At 44.5% G+C, this 18,706-nt stretch overlaps 1 protein-coding gene across 2 annotated transcripts in view; it reads right to left on the bottom strand.

Moving 5' to 3' along the window:
• Positions 1 to 17,523, bottom strand: part of ADAM12 (ADAM metallopeptidase domain 12) — a 179,543-nt gene extending 162,020 nt beyond the window's left edge. Inside the window, exons 1-2 of one of the 2 annotated variants that reach the window (XM_064663550.1) lie at positions 17,263 to 17,523; positions 103 to 236 (exon numbers count right to left, since the gene is read on the bottom strand). In XM_064663550.1, coding sequence (XP_064519620.1) covers positions 103 to 236; positions 17,263 to 17,410 — 282 coding nt within the window. In that variant the 5' untranslated portion in view covers positions 17,411 to 17,523. The remainder of the gene's footprint in view (positions 1 to 102; positions 237 to 17,262) is intronic. The other variant, XM_064663551.1, reaches the window with a different exon arrangement.
• Positions 17,524 to 18,706: the final 1,183 nt, after the last annotated feature.

Here is an 18,706-nt window from a genome sequence, read left to right as displayed (position 1 = left end):
GATAAGATCAATCTATGATGAAGAAAGTGCATTTAATTCCCCCTAAAGCCTTTAAGTTGTTACATACCTTAGAATAAAATAGTAGGCAAAATGAAGACTAACCTTTGAATAAATGTCATTTACTGGTCTCCACTGTTCTCCATTCAAAAGGAAGGGAATTGTTATCTCATAATCTTTTGACTGGTCCTTTGACATCTGCTCTCTTGAGGACTCCAATTTGCTGTCCACATTCTCACCTAAGGAGAGAGAGAAGCACTTCAGGTTAGTCACAAAGAGCATCTGACAACCTGAACCTTGTTATTTAAGGGACCTGGCAGCACATTTGAAAAGGAAATAATTCAGGAAAGAATTAAACATTAAAACACTGTGGGGTCATGCTGTCAGCATCAAAACCTACACAAATTTTGAAGAGAGCTGGGCTTCAGGGAGAGAAGTTGGAGGTTGATTAGATGGTGTCCTTCTGTGGCAGCAGAGGGCTAAGACTGTACATAAGGAGTAAAGATACCAGGGCACAAAGATAAAAAGATCAAGGTGCACATTCTCATTAGTGGGGGAAAAAAAAAGCCTGGAAGTGAATATAAACTCTCATTGAAAGAACACTCTACTCCTACACAGACAGATGACTTCAATTCATCCTACCAGGTCAAAAAGCAAATTGCATGCAACATTTATCAAGGATTTCCCCCCTTCCTAAACACACTTATGTCAATGTGCCTTGTCAAAGCAGAGCCTTAAAACCAGTATCACAGTACAAGAGCTGGAAAAGGTATGGAGAATAAATCTTAAAGGGAAGATAGGGATGGCTTCCAGGTGTCATGGGACAGTCCAAACACTGGCGGGGTTTGCCACACTCTTGACTGACCATCACACTGGTCCCTCTGGTGCAGTTGGATGAGGATGAGACCTGAGTCTTCACAGTTGCTCTAGAAATGTGTTCATCCTGCACTAAGGTGGAGAAAGGCCAGTGTTACCTCTCCTCCTGCTTTCCCCATCCCCTTTGAGCTACAAGGTACAGAGGGAAATGTGACAGGGCAGAATTTTGGCAGCTAAATCATGTCCAGGGTTGAACCAGGTATGGCAGAGAGAGGAGAGCTGTAGGGTCAGACCTGCCCACACAGCCCAGTGCTCAGTGCTGCCATCCCAGCCGCCTGACCCACCCTCTGTGCTCACCTAACACACTCTGAGGATCAAGAGTTGTATTTTGAGCAGAATTACCTCAACTAAATAACTGCTAGAATTAGCTTAAAAACATCTGTGCAGTCCTTACAGTGAAGCCAACGTGAGAGGAAGGCAAGTTGGGTATTTCCTGATATGCTTTCAAAAATATGGCACTTTGCCTAAAACCAAAAAAAAAAAACCAACCACAACTACCAAGATAAAAAGATAAAGAATATTGGAGAGAGGAAAGTTGCTTGTCATACATGGCTCTTACACCCCCTCAGAACAGCCCAAGCCCAATTGACAGGGGTCTGGGAGGAAGGACACAGTGCTGGTCCTTGGAAGGGATGGTCCAAATCTGGCCCATGATGGGGTTCACCCCCGTGGAGGCATTTGAGATACCATCTCATCTGCCAAAGAGGGTCTAGACAGAACCTCAAACCCTTTATTCTCATTATCAGGCATGAAGTTCCCTGCACAGAACAGAAATTTATGAGGCATATCTCAGTGAAATGAGAAAAGTTTGGCTCTAGCCCCGATCTCCCTTTTTCTTGGCTCACTAGAGCAGACTCAACTATAGGAATTAAATGACTCAGGCCCTTCTATTATTTTGTAGGATTTGCATTCTAAAAGTTTCATGAGATCTAAATTTTACGAAACCCTACAGAGATCCTTACCCTCCCATGTCTGCGTGGCTTCCACATAGTCTGAGCCCATGAGGCTGCAGTGAGATACCAGGAAGCATCAAAGTCTTTCTGCTACTCCTACATGTGCAAGTTGCCTTTTTTATTAATTCTGCAAAGCATTAACTTCACAGCATTACCCAAAACTGAAGAAAAGGGGAGGGATCAGCATTTGTGCACAGATGTGTTATTCCCTAAATAGACAGCACAGTCCAAAAGTGCAACAGCTATAAAAATATCACGGGATAAGGGAAGAAAATCCACACAAAGTGTGGTTCAATTTTGCCACTCCTCCTTCCCTTCCATCCCGATCAAGGGATGCTTGTGGTGCATAACAAAGGAAGGTTACAATGAGCAAATTTAATCTTACACACATGGTTATTTATCTGCATGCTGAAAACATGCATTGTGCAGAAGTGTTGATAGTCTGGAGACAGACATCAAGACAGGTTTATGGGCAGCAGTTATATCTTTATTGGAAGAGATAATTTATTTGGGGGAAACAAAGCAGACAAGCTTTAGGGCTCGCAAACTCCTCTGAAGCCACAGCGTTTATAAAACACAAGATCAATTTCTGTCTAGTTGCTTTCCTTCAACCAGATATTTGGCTGCTTATCTGAATGTTTTATTTAAATTATTGGGTGTGATAAAAATCACAGCTTCCTGCGGAAGGCAGAGGAAGCACTGCAGCCCAGTCCTGGGCCTCATTCTGGAGAGCAGTTGGGCACAGGCTTAAAGTTATGCACTTGCTTAACTCCCAGCTGCCCTCAGTGTGATATATGCACAGGGTGGTTTCTTTTGTCAATCAAATAACAATGTTTTGCTAAGGTAAGTTGATTATGTTCATGGGCTACAAGTATTTCTGAAAGAGAACTGTTTAATTGATAAATAAACTCTAAATCAGGCTTTAAATATAAAAGTACAGAGCAGGTAAAAAGGTAAAATTTTTAAATAGGATTCTGCAGCCTGATTGCAAAGCTTCAATGAACACAGCCCAGAAAATAAGGGATCACAGCCAACAAAGAGCGACCCACACTTAGCCATGAGTGGAAAAGGTCTGACAGGCCACTGAGCCTGACCAAACAGCGGGACACAGACATGGGTAGAGGAAGATTCTAAATCAGGAGGAAAAAATATAAAAAAAAAAAAAACAAAAAAAACAAACCACCAAAAAAAAGTAGAAGAAAGACAGGCAAAAAAAAAAATAGATATAGAAGTTGAAGTGTGCAGAAGACTTTGAAAAAATGGGACAAAAATGGGTAGGTACAAAGGGGGGATACCTGCTGGCAACCTCAGAGAACCTTCAGCATGCACAGCCCTCACCTCAGACAGGACCGGAAACACCAAAGAATTTATCCCAGGGAGGGATGTTCTACCCAATCTCTCACACAATGGCTGAACAAAACTCAGTCCCAGTTCTCTCCTATTGATTTTGGGCTACCCATCCCTGAATGTAAGCCCAGCCCTCCCAAGGAGCATCCAAGGGGCACCAGGAGAGGAGCACGATGGGATGGGAGAGGACACCTGTGCTAAGGAAGGGTTTCCATCACCTCCATCACATCCCCTGAGCTCCCAGGGCTGCAGTTCCTCATGCACACAGACATGCTGGTATTTCCTCTCTGCCACTTTCCATCTCCCTTCCCCATTTTCATTAGGATTTCTTTGAAGCTGGAACCATTAGAGTTGTTTGTGTTACATTAATAATGAGGCCTCTTCTCCACGGGGACTCTTGGTACTACAGCAACATAAATAGTGCAATAATTGAAATCAGAGAATTGAAATTTCGGTAACGTGTCATGAGAGGAGAAGAAAATCAGGCCATCTGCAATACCAGAAACTTTTATTAGACCCAGGTTTCCTATCTTTTTTGTCACATGCACCTACTTACTCACCTACTTATTTTCCATTTCAGTGAAATTCTGTCCAGTCCTCCCTGACTCAGGCTCGTCTCCCCCTTTTTCACATGAAAACCTTCACAGTTGTGTCTATCTGTTTTCTATTTTCAGCCTGCACTGAAGGTAACTCTTTTGATCCACAAGCAGCCCACAAGCTGATGCAGCGTCCTTTATTCTTTTTTTTTCCCCCACTAATATAAAAGCTACTTTGTACAAATAGTGAGATAAGAAGTTGTTACCTGTCAGTGACTTTTTGCAGGGCTTAAATATTTTTCATCTGCCATGTACTTCTACAACTTTTCTTCTTTGCACAGTATCATACAAGGACTTATTGGCAAAGAAGTTAAAGAATAGTTTTCATCTTTTTGCTTTGTATTTCAGTTCCTCTGAGTTCTGTGCAAAAGAAACTCTGAGCACGTGATGTGACATCTCTGCTCACTGGCCTCTGCCTCCTGAAGAAGCCCAGACATACTCCAGATTTGCATTTACTTAAAATTAATAAGCTTTTAGTGAGGCAGTGCAATTTATTTGTCCTTATGATAAACAGAGAGGTGAATGCTGCCAACGCTGAGTGGCTCTGGATAAAATGGGATTAAGTGGAAGGAAAAATAGCATATGTCCCACCAAATGCATGTCCCAACCATCCTGGCAGTGCTGGCTGTGCTCCCCTGGCACAGTGCAGGAGAAGAGTCAGACCTGGGGTGGTTTATAAACACCATCCATCTGTTACCACACAGATTTACAGTAAAGTTAATTATGATGCTGTGCTTCCTTCCTATTGTGGATGTGCACGTTCTGGGAGTCCCATCCACACATCTTGGCCCACACACAATAATATGATTAACAGAATCACAGAATGGTTTGAGATGGAAGGGACATTAAAGCCCATCCAGTCCAACCCCTGCCAATGGGCAGGGACAACTTCTGCTAACCCAGGTCACTCCAAGTCCCATCCAACCTGGCCTTGGACACTTCCAGGGATGGGGCAGCCACAGCTTCTCTGGGCAACCTGGGCCAGGGCCTCACAGGGAACAATTTCTTCCCAATATCCCATCTAATCCTGCCCTCTGGCAGTGGGAAGCCATTCCCCCTTGTCCTGTCCTTCCATTCCTTATCCAAAGTCCCTCTCCAGCTCTCTTGGAGCCCCTTTAGGCACTGGAAGGGGCTCTAAATTCTCCCTGGAGCCTCTCTTCTCCAGGCTGAACAATCCCAACTTTCAGCCTTTCTTTGTAGGAGCATCAGTCATGAGGCACTCAAGGACTCTCACAGTCCCAGAACCCCAAGAAAGCCCAGCCAGGGCGCCAGTGATGCTGGGGGGTGCCCATCTCTATCCCAACCTGGAACCCTTTCCCCACCACACTGTGCCCAGACACCCCTCATGTCACCCACTGCACTTGCTGCTGAGTTATGAAAATAACAGAAGAGGGAGAATAAAAAAGGCTAAATGAAATTGAATTATCCTTGTGTTAACTTTTCTATCATGAATGGGCTCAGAATTGTAAGTCACAGTGTATCAACATTTTTCTGTGCAACAAAACACCAATGCATCAGAATGATCCCAGGACAGAAAAGAAAAATAGCACAGAGTAATCTTTTCAGCAAACCAAGAACAGCCAAGGGCAGTGCTCTGTACTGCAGGGCTTTGGCAATGCCCTGCAAGTCAGGAAGGATGTACTTTATCCATTTCCTTCCTCATTTTCTTCAGCTTCCTCAGTTTAGTTAGTGGGATCCATGACCTGGATGGGTCATTCCTGGCTATGGAGGAAGGGATTTACACATGGCTGCTCCCAGCGCTCCCTCAATCACTGGCCATTGGTTTTGTGGTACTGAGCCATCCCCACAGGCTCTGCTCCCAGACAGCTTCCCCTGTGACTTGGGATACCTCGGCTCTGCTCTGTGCCCCCAGCCCCAAAAAGCTATGCAGGAATCTCAACAGAGCCACCACTCCCAGCAGTGATGCCCATCAGTTGGCAAAGAGCTTTATCCCCCCATCAGTCACTTTTCTCTCATTCGGGATGATTCTTCTACCACCTCCAAAATAGGCTCCAAAATAGAGCCTTTTAATCTCAAATTACCAAGTTTACACACTGAGAGAAGAGGACCAAGTATTGCTCTTCAAAATGGAGGTGAACTTAAGATATTTAAGAAGGAGGGAAACAGGGTAAGAAGAGCTGTCTATCCACCAGCACGTCACTAACCAACCAGGCAAGGGAAAGTTTCTACCAAGGTTCAGTAAAAAAATATATTAGGATTAATCCCAGTATTTTCACCAGCAGCCTTATTCAGTGTGCACAGGTGTCCTCAAACCCAGTGCTCCAAGTTAGGACATAATGTCTGCACAGAGAAGGACAGGAATATTACAAGAGAATCCAATGACTTGCAGGCTGGAGCAAAGGGTTGAAACCAAGCAGTGGAGGATGGAGGGTTGTACCCTTAGGGACCATAAAGTTTTCTGCTCTTATCATTAATCTTCAAAGGCAAGTGACACCAGAATGACCCACACATGCTCTTCAGCAAAACATTGATAACACTGCATCAAAAGAGGTACATCAGGGAATATCAGATATCCAAGTTACTCCTGGGAGTTGGCAATAGAAGCACATGTGGAATGTTGTGGGCATTTCTCCTCACCTGCATTCACAGAAGATTAATTGAGCCTGGAGCTGGTGGATTGGAAAGGCTGCCAGGGCAAGCAAGGAAGTGGAAAGACTGAATTACAAGAAGGGAACTAAAATAATTACTTTATATAATCTAAAAAACCAAAGATGACAGGATCCATGATTGTCCTTTAGCTTTCTATACCACTTGGTATTTATCTTGCCAGTACTGATATATTTATAGGTGACAAGAGCATAAAGTAGCTATACATAAAGCAAGATAGGATTCCAATATAGAACTTCTGAGCACAGAGGATCACATCCAGCTCTTGGGCATCAAAGAAAAAAAGAATTCAAAATCTACTTGCTTTAAATGGAAATTGTTAACATTAAGTCTCGGACTATATCATGCCAAAAAAAAAAGAAAAAGTGTCAACTATCCAACTATGTGGCAAAGGCGTGGGGATGTGTGATTCCAGTCCTCTATTTCACTCCATCTTCCAGCAAAAGCCTAAACATCACCCAAGTTAAACATTATCCAGGCACAGGTCTTGCTGAAACCACCTCCTAGAATGGTACCCGTTCTGCCTGAGACAGGAAAAATAAATTGGTGCTTAATAAAATCATGGAATCACAGAATGGTTTGGGTTGGAAGGGACCTTAAAGACCATCTAGTCCAACCCCTGCCATGGGCAGGGACACCTTCCACTAGCCCAGGTTGCTCCAAGCCCTGTCCAACCTGGCCTTGGACACTTCCAGGGATGGGGCAGCCACAGCTTGTCTAGGCATTAATATAACAAAAATGTAAAAAAAAAAAATTATATCTGATAATAAATGTGAAAATGCTGCAAAATAAACTGTATAAGATTTCTAGTACATAATGGTTAAAGAAAGGAAGCCCAATAACTTTCATAGGGTCAACTAAGCAATAGCTTGAATTTTACACTAATCAGCAGCTGAGAACAGACACCCTCTCAAAAGAAAGGACAAAATCAGAAACTCCACCACATTGATAAGGTGCTCCCATTATCCCACTTACAGCACTTAGGCAGCTTTATAAAAGGCAGCACATAACATGCCAGGCTCTGCCCTCCTCTACATACATAAGCACAAAAGCCTGGGCTTTTATGTATAAAGTAGAAATCTTATCTTTGAAGTAAAATTTTTATTAGTTTAAAATCCTAAATTATTTTTCCAGCTGAACTTTGCTCACCTAAGCAGTGCATTGAGTCTCTTTACAAAATCTGGTAGAATTAGTCCTTTCATGGCCTGCCTGCAAAAAACTATTTTTAAAAAAAAGGGAAGAAAGGCAAACCACCTAACTAAACACAAAGTTTTACTTGTTTTCTCCTTTCTCCCCACATTCCCAAACCTAAGAGCTCCAGCATTTAAGCACAAGTAACTTTTGGAAAGCAACTAATCCCATGGATCTTCTTGAGTTTGAATCTCCTCTTTTCCTTCACGTGGCAAAATTACTACTCGTGTACAAAAATTCTTAAAACCTGAAACGTCAGCAAAAGGTCTCTGATGAGCCTGAGGAGAGGCAGCAGCAGGATGATTCCATGCATTTCTGAATTTAATTTTCTGTTCTTTTGGCTTCTAATGGAAAAAGATCCTCCCTCCAGCCTGACAGGTCTGTCAATGTTGAAGTGCTCCACGTACGGCTCCGTGACACGTCCACGGATCCTCCGCTCCAAGCAGCTCCATGAGCACCAACTGCTCAGATGAGAAACAGGAGTTTGAGACCCACTGATCCCCATTAACTGAACAGCATTAAAAACACGCTTTTTAATATTTCAGGTTTGTAATTCTGAGAACTATCTCCTGTCATCACTTGTTCTTGCATTGAGTTATTCCCTTCCTAAATCGAGTTCTGCTGACGAAATAATCGGCGACAGGGAACAGCCCTCCCACCCCTCCCCCTTGAAATCCCATAAACTCCATGGAATAAGTCATGTGTTCAACATTTTAACAGGGACATGGGAGGGAAAGCTTCAGTTTGAAGGTAACTTGCTGTTCTTCTCCACCAAATACTCCGTGGTCGGTGTCACTGTGCGCCCAGCTGAACAAACTAATGACACATATCAGGGCGAAAAATAGAGAGGGAGGGGAAAAAAAGACAAACTAAAATGCTCATTGTGGAACATACCCCCTAAGCAGTTGGATCATCTTAATCTTCAAGCTTCTGTAATACAACTGTTGGAAGGCTCTAAGTCTGCGCACAATAAAGTGCTTTATTCAGGGAACCATATGACTCCATCAGTCATTCAAGCACATGTTTGGCACAGATTGAAAGTGAAAAGCATAGCTAAGGCAAATATTTCAAAACTGAACTTGTCTTTCTAACACACATGGTTTATATATTGGTGTAATATCTATATAACTTTTCAGTTCTCATATAGAGTAATGTCATGGCTGAAGTACAAAATGATGTCTGCTGCACCAGGCACCAGAGCTCTTCTCAGCAGCTAACACATGCCAAAAAGCCATTTACCAGAAAATTAAAAGGGAACTATCACACTTGACAGGTCCTCAGAAAAGAAAAAAAAAAAAAAAAAATGTAAAACCAGCTTTTGTTCCTTCTAATTCCTGAATATTTCTCAAATCAGGATGCTACACCACCCCTTGCTGGAGAGCTGTGCTGCTACAAATCCAGGACAGCCGGTTCCTTCCTCCTCATGAGCCTGAGATCTGTCTCCTCTGTTTGCAGATGAAATATTGCTCATCACAGAGAGTTCCTCCTGCTGATGCAAATGCGATTAGAGCAATCTTGGGAGAGCACAGTGTGATTAAAGCATAAGTAATGTGAGAAGGATTTGGGCTCTCATTATACAAAATACATATTGAAATGCACTCAAGGAAAGAAGCCAGTATATATCTCAATATCCTCCCTGTTCTCAAGAACAAAATGTGACAAGTGGAGTTTTGAGAACAACATTTGCCATTGACTGCAGGAGGGGGCAGGGAGACTGCAGAACATTTCAAATAGCCCAAACCCAGCTTTATTATGTGTATAGAATATATACAGAGACTATATTTGGGAAACAGCTGTCCAGCCTCATTTGTGATGCTGTTATGTTTGACTGAAGAATTACTATTCAGAACCAGTCCAAAGACAGAGTTGTCTTTTTTTTCCTAGAAGAGAACACTTCAAAATATGAGAGAAATAAAGCAGCAGAGCCCTGAACCAAAGGGCATTTCAGCACACCGGGTGATGGGGGGGTATAGAGAGGTTCCCTCCAAGGCAGAGCTCAGTGCTTGGAGTTCACAAAAGAGAGCAAGTAATAAATGCAAGACTCAAACCCAAAGTAGCTTTGGAAAGTACGTGACACAACAGCTTAGGACAACTTCTGTCCTCTTGCTGCAAAATCCTGTTTTAAGCTGCTGCTTTTCCAAGTCCTGATGCACACCATGCCCGTTTTCCCAGCCATTCCTTCTTGTAAAAACAAGCAGGAAAGAACTAACAATGGATAAAAATCATCAAAGGTTGTTCAATGCTTTCCCACAGCTATTTCCAGCGTGCCATAGTGAAGGATGCCCCATCTTAGCATCACCTCAACATAGGTGCTACTGGGGCACATCTGCTTTTTCCTGAAGTGCTGCTCCTTCCCCAAAGGATCCCAGTCCCACAGATTCTTATTCTGATTATGAACTCAGCCCTCAGTTCCAACGAGGCAGCACCTACCTAAAGCATTTACTGAAGGGGAGAAATAATAACCTCTGCTTTACAAGCACAGGCACAACTAATCCCTAGAGCTCCAATGGCAAAGAAAAAGGTACTAAATATATAATCACTTTTCAGCAGTGAGTCCAGATAATTATATGAAAATCCAGATCCAGTGTTCCTCCCCAGCTCCTCCCCTCCAAACCCTCATGAAAGACTACTTTCACTGAATGAAGTTCAAATCACTCTCCAAAACATAATTTCCTCCTGGTCTTTCAAAAGGTACAGTACAATCCTTCTCTCCAGTGATTTACTGGCCTCCCTCACCGAGCACAAGGAACCCTCAGCATAGCTGAATTGAGGGATGTTCCTTCCTGGATACAATCATCAGTGAAACGCACCACTGAGTGGGAGTTGTGCTCGTCACAGGCACACAAATCATTCATTCAGATTTCTCTGGGAAATCACACTGAAAACACAGCCAATCCAGCTGAAGTGAATTTCTGTATTAATTTAGGTAAGAATGCATGGGAAGTGATTTGTAGTTCTTTCCCAAGCCTAGAAAACGAGCTACTGGGCTGGGGAGTTTACATCCATCAGGAGTTTTTGTTTGTATGGGAATACCTGCTACTCACATTACACAGCAGCAGAAAGAGAAAAATTAACTGCACTTGTACTAACATAAACTGTCACTGAAGTCTCTCTTCTGGTCTTTAAAACATGAATGAAAAGAAAACTTAGAGTTACTCAATGTTCTTGAAGCCACCTATCCTGCTCAGGTTTATGTGTATGGCCTTACAGCAAGTGTCAGCATAAGCACTGGATCGGTCCATAACTCCTGATTTTCCCACATTCCTTCAGGAGATGAGCTACAGGAGTAATGAACATTTGCTTTTATGGTTTCCTCAGGGCAGGATGTCTTCCCAGGTCACCAAGACAGCTTTGCTCATCTTGCCTACACATCCTCTGACGGTGCAAAACAGACCTTAAATGATAGCACAGAACATCAGCATCAGGTTGTACAAAGGATCCATGGAGCTGAGACAATTAATTCCAACTGAGGATCACACACACAGCCAAGGAATGTAGACCACACAAGGTAAGCTCCTTCTTTCTGATGACTGAAGATTTAAACTAAAAGAGGAGAGATTTAGACAAGATATTTGTAAGAAATTCTTCCCTGTGAGGATGGTGAGGCCCTGGCACAGGTTGCCCAGAGAAGCTGTGGCTGCCCCATCCCTGGAAGTGTCCAAGGCCAGGTTGGCCAGGGCTTGGAGCAACCTGGTCTAGTGGAAGGTGTCCCTGCCCATGGCAGGGGGTGGAGCAAGATGATCTTCAAGGTCCCTTTCAACCCAAACAACTCTGTGATTCTGTGGTTTCTTCTGCAATGACCCTGCATTTCCCCTCAGCCACAAGCATTTACCCAAAGTTTCTCTCCAATGGGATGCATGTTCCTCACTTAAGACACAATAGACGAAGAAATAAATCCTACTTCTTTTGGAATGCTTACTTCACACTTTGAAACCTCTGTCAAAATTCAAGAGTGGATTTGAACCTGGAGACAGGAGTATGATCTTCAGTTCAGAGAGGAACATGGATCAGAAGTGAGATGCTATTTCTGTCCCTGTGCACTGCAGAGGTCACATTTTATTCTCAGCTCTCTGTCACCACAGTGCCCTCAATGGCAGAAAAGGAATGCAATACAAATTTAAATAATCAGGGCTGAATAGTCCTCCTCAAGTGTTCTAATTGTTGAATTAATAGAGGACCTTCAGTGAGGAACCATTGCTGCACACAGACAGTGCTGCTGGATGGAAATCCTGGTCATGCTCAGCCCCACACATGATCAGGCCCATATGTTTACTTTCTTAAATGTAGCATTATGATAAAGTCCAGATCTTTTATTTTTTAATGGGTTTTTTACATGACTGTATCAAAACAATCCCATAAATACTTGGATTCAATGAAGTTTATATCCTAATATATTCTTACAAAAGTAAACAGTCACACATGAGGTTTATTTATCTTCCAGCTACTTTCAGAATTAGAACACATTTAAAAAAAAAAAGGCAATAAAACAGCAAACTTTCACCATTGTCAGAGGAAGGTTTTTCACTTAATGCATATGACATATACTATTAGACTAAACTTCCAGGGACTAACTCAGTTCCTCTTAAAAAATATTTCAAAATAAACTAATTAAAGATTGTTTTGTGCCAAATTCTGCATCCAGCTTTTTATGCCTGGATGTGTATTATCCAGCATAGCTAACACACCATGAAACATTTCACTTCTTGCCTTATTACATCATATATTTTGGACAAGAAGGAGTTTGTTCTTCTAATGAATGGTTTTAGCATGTTGACCTTGTGAATGGACAATCTCCCGCCCCCAAACTAACCAAATATTTCTCATCCTGACTCCAAGTCATGGAAAGCATACAAACTCATTTGTATGGGGTGTAAAAAAAACCATCAGTGACACAACCTGAAGTGATTTAACAGAGGATCAACATTTCTGATTAGATGATGAAGTTCAAGTCACTCTCTGAAGCACCAGGGCCAACATCACACTCGATACCCACGTGGCCTCAAACTCTTGCAGGACATTAAAAAGAGATGGGTCGACATTCTGGAGCAGGGGTCTGCTAAGAAACAATCCCTTTTCTCAGTCAGTGGGATCCTTTTATCAAAAAGATACAAAATGAAGACAATTTAAACCCTTAGCTCTGTGCTAGCCAGAAACAAAAGGGATTGACCTTTTGGGCTGCACTGTCCTGTCAAGAATCAACTGCAAGTCTCTAACAGATCTACTCAAACTATGGGCTCTTCATGAGTTGAAAGGGACCTCAAAGACCACCCAGTTCCACCCCCTCTGCCACGGGCAGGGACACCTTCCACTAGACCAGGTTGCTCCAAGCCCCCTTCAACCTGTTTTTAATTTAATTTGTTGTAGATTTGCCCTGGGAAGACAGCAGAATCTCAGAGAAGCCTCTGCAGGTGTGATTTAGGGTTTTAGTCCTACAGAATTGTGGAGGTGAAGTGCTTTTGTCCTGGGAGAAATTTGAAAAGCTACTAAGCTACTTGAAATGCAAGTAGAATCTGCATGCAACAGGGAGAGCAAGATCTGAGGCCATGTAGAGTAAAACACAAGAAGTTGTAGAGGAAGAAAAGCCATGGGAAAAAGGGATTACATAAAAAATATCTCCAACATGAACAGCATGAAGAGTTTGGCATCCTAAGCAGGTTGAGATGCTGTGTGAGACACAGAGCTGGGGAGAGCCTGCTTTGGCAGAACCTGGTTGTACAACCTAACAGTGCTTCAGACCTATTTCCAAACACCCGAAAAAATGTCAGCTCCTGGTTTATAACAACTCTCACAGCAAAAATCAAGAGAAAACCCACCCAATCAGTCCAGTTATTCAGACAATGCAGCTCGTGGAGCATCATTCACATGCAACACCACAGCCCTGGAGCACAAATCTGCTGCCCAAAAGGATGTACATGAACACTAACAAAATAAAACAAAGCTCAGCTGGACTCCTTGGACAGTTTGCACAGGCAATGTGAGATCTGTTAGAAACACTAGTGGTAAATCTGTCAGGATGAGGATATGTGAAGTCTGAACAAGGCTGGTGGGGGACCAAATAAGCCTTTTTAAAACAGAATTCCATGATCAGCAGCAGCAAGTGACAACCTTGGTGGAAGTAACAGATACACAGCCCTGATCTGCTGCAGTCACTCACGTGTCATTAGAGAAGTTCCACTGGGGCAGCCTCTGTGCTGCAAGCAGGATGAAAAGCCACCCAAAACACAGCCTGTCAATCATGAGATGGAGAGTTTTCCAAAAACTCCAACAAAAGCAAGAGATGAGACACTTGACAAAACCCCAGTGAACAACCTGCGAGCTCCCCAGCGAGCAGGAGGTTAATGATACAAACGTGATTTTAAGAGTGGGCATAATATCCTCTGCTGGTGGATTTTGGCATGGAGCTGTGGAGCCCCATGGACAGTGACAGCTCATGCCAGGCTGTCTGCAGGGGACCTGATAGGGGTAATCATCAGACAAGGAGGTGATTATACACAGACCAGAAATACCTGCCAGGAGCACTGGAACAGTTTGAAAGAAGACACTGTTTTTAAGTGAGCTCTAAAACACACAGTGAGCTGTAGAAATCGGGTTTAGAGTGAGAGACAAGGCAAGATTTCTTCCCCTGCAGTTGATTTTCATGATACCCAATGCAGTGGCAATCAGTAACAAAAATAAAATCTTTCACAAATCTTATTTTAGTTGAAGGTAAAGAATTTTGGGCTCCAGTTTTAGGATTTTCATTTTTTCATGCCCGGAGAAGCTGTGGCTGCCCCATCCTTGGAAGTGTCCAAGGCCAGGTTGGATGGAGCTTAGAGCAACCTGGGCTAGTGGAAGGTGTCCCTGCCCATGGCAGAGGGGTGGAACAAGATCATAATTTATGGTCCCTTCCAACCCAAACCATTCTGTGATTCTGTCATTCTATGATTCATTTTCCTGCTGTTTTCCCAGCTAGCACCCAATATTTAAAAGAGATCTAAAAGTTTACACACACAAAGGAAATTTTGAATTTATATTTACACACCATCACTTTGTCTGCCCTGCAGATCCAGGAAGGCCTTGACCACAAAAAGCTTATACAGGTATAGATTTTAAGTCATTTGACTGAGTATGTAAGCTTAGATATTGTCATCCTTCTGAAGGGGGATATGTAGTAGGATAAAGTTAATTTTGCCTTTTTGGGGTCAGTACTCCACTTGGTTTTCCTTTTTGTCCATGAGGTCCTTCAGCCAGCAACCAAGAATAACACTGAAAACTAGAAGGGCAGTTGTAAACCCATAAAAACTGAAAAGAAAATATACTAAAAGCGAGCAGCAAGGCTACTTTTAAGCTGTCTAGCTCATAAGCTGACAATTTCTGTTTAATATTAGAGCTGTTACTCGGGCAGACCCACACTGTGCACATCTCTTGCCACATTTCAAACCCCGTTTTCAAGGCATATCGTAACTCAAATTTGTCTTAATCACTAAGCGCGTGTTTATGTCAAAATTAGGATGTCCTGGCAGCACCTCAGCTCGCTCCCACCATGCCCAGAGGAGTGAAGCCAGCTGAGGTAGAAGTTGCAGAGCTCCAGAACGCCTGGTGAGACTCGTGCCAGCACAGCTAAGAGGACTTTTCGTCACCGGGCAGCTTGGCCGGCGCGGAAACACGCGGCTGCAACTTTCAGCACCTCCCCGACCAAGAAAGCAGCACATGCTCTGGCAAAGCTAAAGCTGTTCTCTACTTCCACAGGAAAAAGTGGAATTAAGGAGGGGATGCTAGCTGAGCACACTGGCTGCAGATGGAAAAGGGCAAGTTATAGATATGTTACAGGAAGAAGAGGAGTAGGGAAGATGTAGCAAAGCAAACCCAAGGTGCAGCTGAGCTGCGAGGGGCATCAAGCACCACTGTGCCCAAGCTTGGACATCCAAAGATGGGCACCATAGACATAAACAGCTGGCACAAACGTTATACAGGGCTTAATCATCAGTGAAAATGTAATCTTAGAGCTCCAGCTTGATTCCCAAGGAGTCCCAAGCCACAACTTAACAGGATTTCCACCCCCTCTTACGAGTCTTTTCACTTATCTGTGTGCTAGAGCCAAGTCCCCTGAAGTTTGCCTTCTAATTATTGTAGGACAACTGCTTTGAAGCATCTTATCTCAAATTTTCCTGCATGTATAGTTGTTTATCCTCTCTCCCAGTGCACCTCCAAACCATGGAGGGGCCTGTCCAGCCACAGTGGCTCCCACACTCAGAGAAGGGGTATGTGCTGCCTCCACCCAAACCAACCCACTCTCGATCCACAAAAAAGGAACAGCCAAAGGGACCTATTTCTCCTCATCTACCTAAGATTTTCTGCAGCCTTTATCCCAAACACACTGATTTGGTGTAAATGGAAGCATTGACAAGGAGAAATTAAGACCCCTCACAAAGGCAAAGCAAAGCTGCAACTCCTGTTAACTCATTAACATAAATCCCAGGTGCCTGATAAAACTCAACACCTTGTCCTTCCCACCCTGGGATTTCAATGTGCTAAAATGTCTTCCCGTCTTTCTCTTAGCAAGTCCAGAGCCAAAATCCCAGTGAAAGTCACTGTCAAGACATTTGGAGGCAAGCAAACATTTACAGAGTTTAAAGTTACAATGAAAAAAAAAAAAAAAGATCCAGGATGAGTTTGTAGTAACACACAGGGACACACACACCCCTCAGCGCTGTTACATGTATTTACACAGGAGAATCTCCCCTCCTCTGGCATAAAATATGCATTGTCAGCTGCTGCTTAAGGAACAGGAGAGGGCTGGGCCCTCCAGGGATTCCGGAATAAACCCCAGACTTGCAGAGTGAAGAGAGAAGTCGCTTTCCTAGGCTTCTCTAACACGGATAGCACAGAGCCCGCGCCCCAAAACATCCTCCTCGATCCCTGCCGTGCGCTCCCTTTGAATGGACAGAGAGGCGAGAAAACTTCTCCCCAGCCAGGACGCTTTTGCCATCACTATTTGACTTTTCCATGCAATTTTTCCCGGCTGGAAGCAGAGTCCAAACTCTGACAATACTTCCAGACCCTGAATTCAGTCCCGGGGGCTGAAGGAGGACCCGTCGGGGGGGGGGGAAGGAGGGAGGGGAGATGGAGGGGGCAGAATTTCCACCTGGGAGACCCCACAGGGCACCCTCAAAACACACCGGGGGGTCCCCGGGACCAGCCCTCCATCCCAGGGACAGAGACCAGTGGGGCTGGGGGTGCAGGGCTGGGGCCCCGCGGGGTTTGGGATATGCAGTTGGGGTATGGGGGTGCCAGGGATGGGACCACGGGAGGTTTGGGATACACAGCTGGGGTATGGGGGTGCCAGGGTTGGGACCCCGCGGGGCTGGGGGCGCAGGGGATGGGACCCGGTGGGGTGGGGGGTACCGGGGGATGTGACCACGCGGGGGTTGCGGGTGCAGGGACCAGGGACCCGGCGGGGCTGGGAGTGCCGGGGACTCTTCCCGGGAAGAGCTGGGAAGCCGCGTAGAGGAGCGGGAATTCCGCGTGTTCCCGGCCGGGACCTCCCTCCCTCCCTCCAGTCCCGCAGCGCGTCCCGCAGCGCGGCGGGGGGATCCCCGCGCCAAAGCCATCCCCGCGCTCCTTATCCCGTTAAAATGGAGCGCGGGGCTGGGAATGCCGTCAGAAGAAGCCTCGCGTGTGCCGGGCTGACTTACCGCGGGCGCGGGGCGATGCCGAGGGCAGGCAGGGCAGGCAGGGCAGGCAGGGCAGGCTGAGCAGCAGCAGCGGCAGCAGCGCGGGGAGCCGGGCCGGGGGCAGCGCACGGGGGGAGCGCGGCTGCTCGACCTGGAGGCGCTCTGACATCTCAGCCCAGACTGAGGGAGACAAACTTTCATCAGCTGGGGCTGGAGAGCAGCCCCATAATATACAGTTACAGAGAGGAGCGAGCCGGGACTCAGGATGTGAGAGATTTCCTGCATGCAGTTAACTCCAAAACCCCTCCTGCTCCTGCCTCAGCTGCTGATGAGCGGGGCTCGGCTTCTTAGGGGGGAGAGAAAAAAAAAAAAGGAAAAAAAGAAAAGGGAAAAAAAAAAAAGAGGAGTTGGTTTCTTCCTTCCCCCCCCCCCCCTTATTTTTGAAGAGGTTTGGGGCGGTTGTTGTGATTTTTTTGTTATTTTGGCAAGGAGAACCCAAGGGTTGCCCAAGGCTCCTCACCCAGAACAGCTGAGCCCTGCAGTCAGCGCTGGGGGGCTCCGGGTCCCCCCCCCTCCATTCCGGCTCCCAAGGTTTCCCCACTTTTTCTACACACACTCAACCCTGGCTGCCTCCTCTGGAAAGTCATCTGTATACGTTACAGCTCACGGTTATTTATTGGCTTCATAATTATTTTGGAGTTGTTTCTGGTGTTGTTTCTTATTTTATATTGTGGGGGTTTAAAAAGAAAGAAAAAAAAACAAAAACAAAACCAAAAACAACCAACAACAAACCAAACAACAAAACACACCCACAGAGTTGCCAGATGCATTTTTTAAAATCTTCCTCATTCAAATTATTATTACTGACTGTCTGGGAGAATAACCAAATGCAGATTATCTATTCCTTAACATATCACCAAAACACATGTAATACCCACATGTTGCTGTAGAGCAATAAAAACAAAAACAAAAACAACAAAAAAAAAAAAACCCAAACAAAAAACCAAACAAAAAAAAAAAAAAAAAAAAAAGAAAAAGAAACTTATCCTGAAGATCCTCACAGACTTTTATTGTGCAGTTTTTAGTTTTAATTCATTAACATTCTTCCTAAATCTCAACATTTGGATATTGATGGTTATTGACACTTAATTCTGCAGATTGGTTCCATGTTCCTTGTGCATGAAACAGCTGGCAAAGCTGGCCCAATATGTGTCTGTAGGCCACCATGCAAAATAGTCATGGAATTCCACTTAAAAAATGGTGCTTGGAACCACAGATTTGGGTTTGTTCTGGAGCAGAGGCTGGTGATTATTCTCAGTGATCCAGACTATGCCTTTGGCCAGTTCCAAAGATAAATGAGGCAGCAGAAACTCCATGGGGACAAAGTGCTGTGGTTCCCTAACTGGAGCCCTGCACTCTGCCATCTTCCTACCCCTGACAACATCACTGAGCCATCCCAGGGACA

This window comes from Pseudopipra pipra, chromosome 8, assembly GCF_036250125.1.
Source record: "Pseudopipra pipra isolate bDixPip1 chromosome 8, bDixPip1.hap1, whole genome shotgun sequence".
NCBI lineage: Eukaryota > Metazoa > Chordata > Aves > Passeriformes > Pipridae > Pseudopipra > Pseudopipra pipra.
The sequence above is the reverse complement of the archived record's forward strand: the minus strand, read 5'-3'. Positions and strand labels throughout refer to the sequence as shown.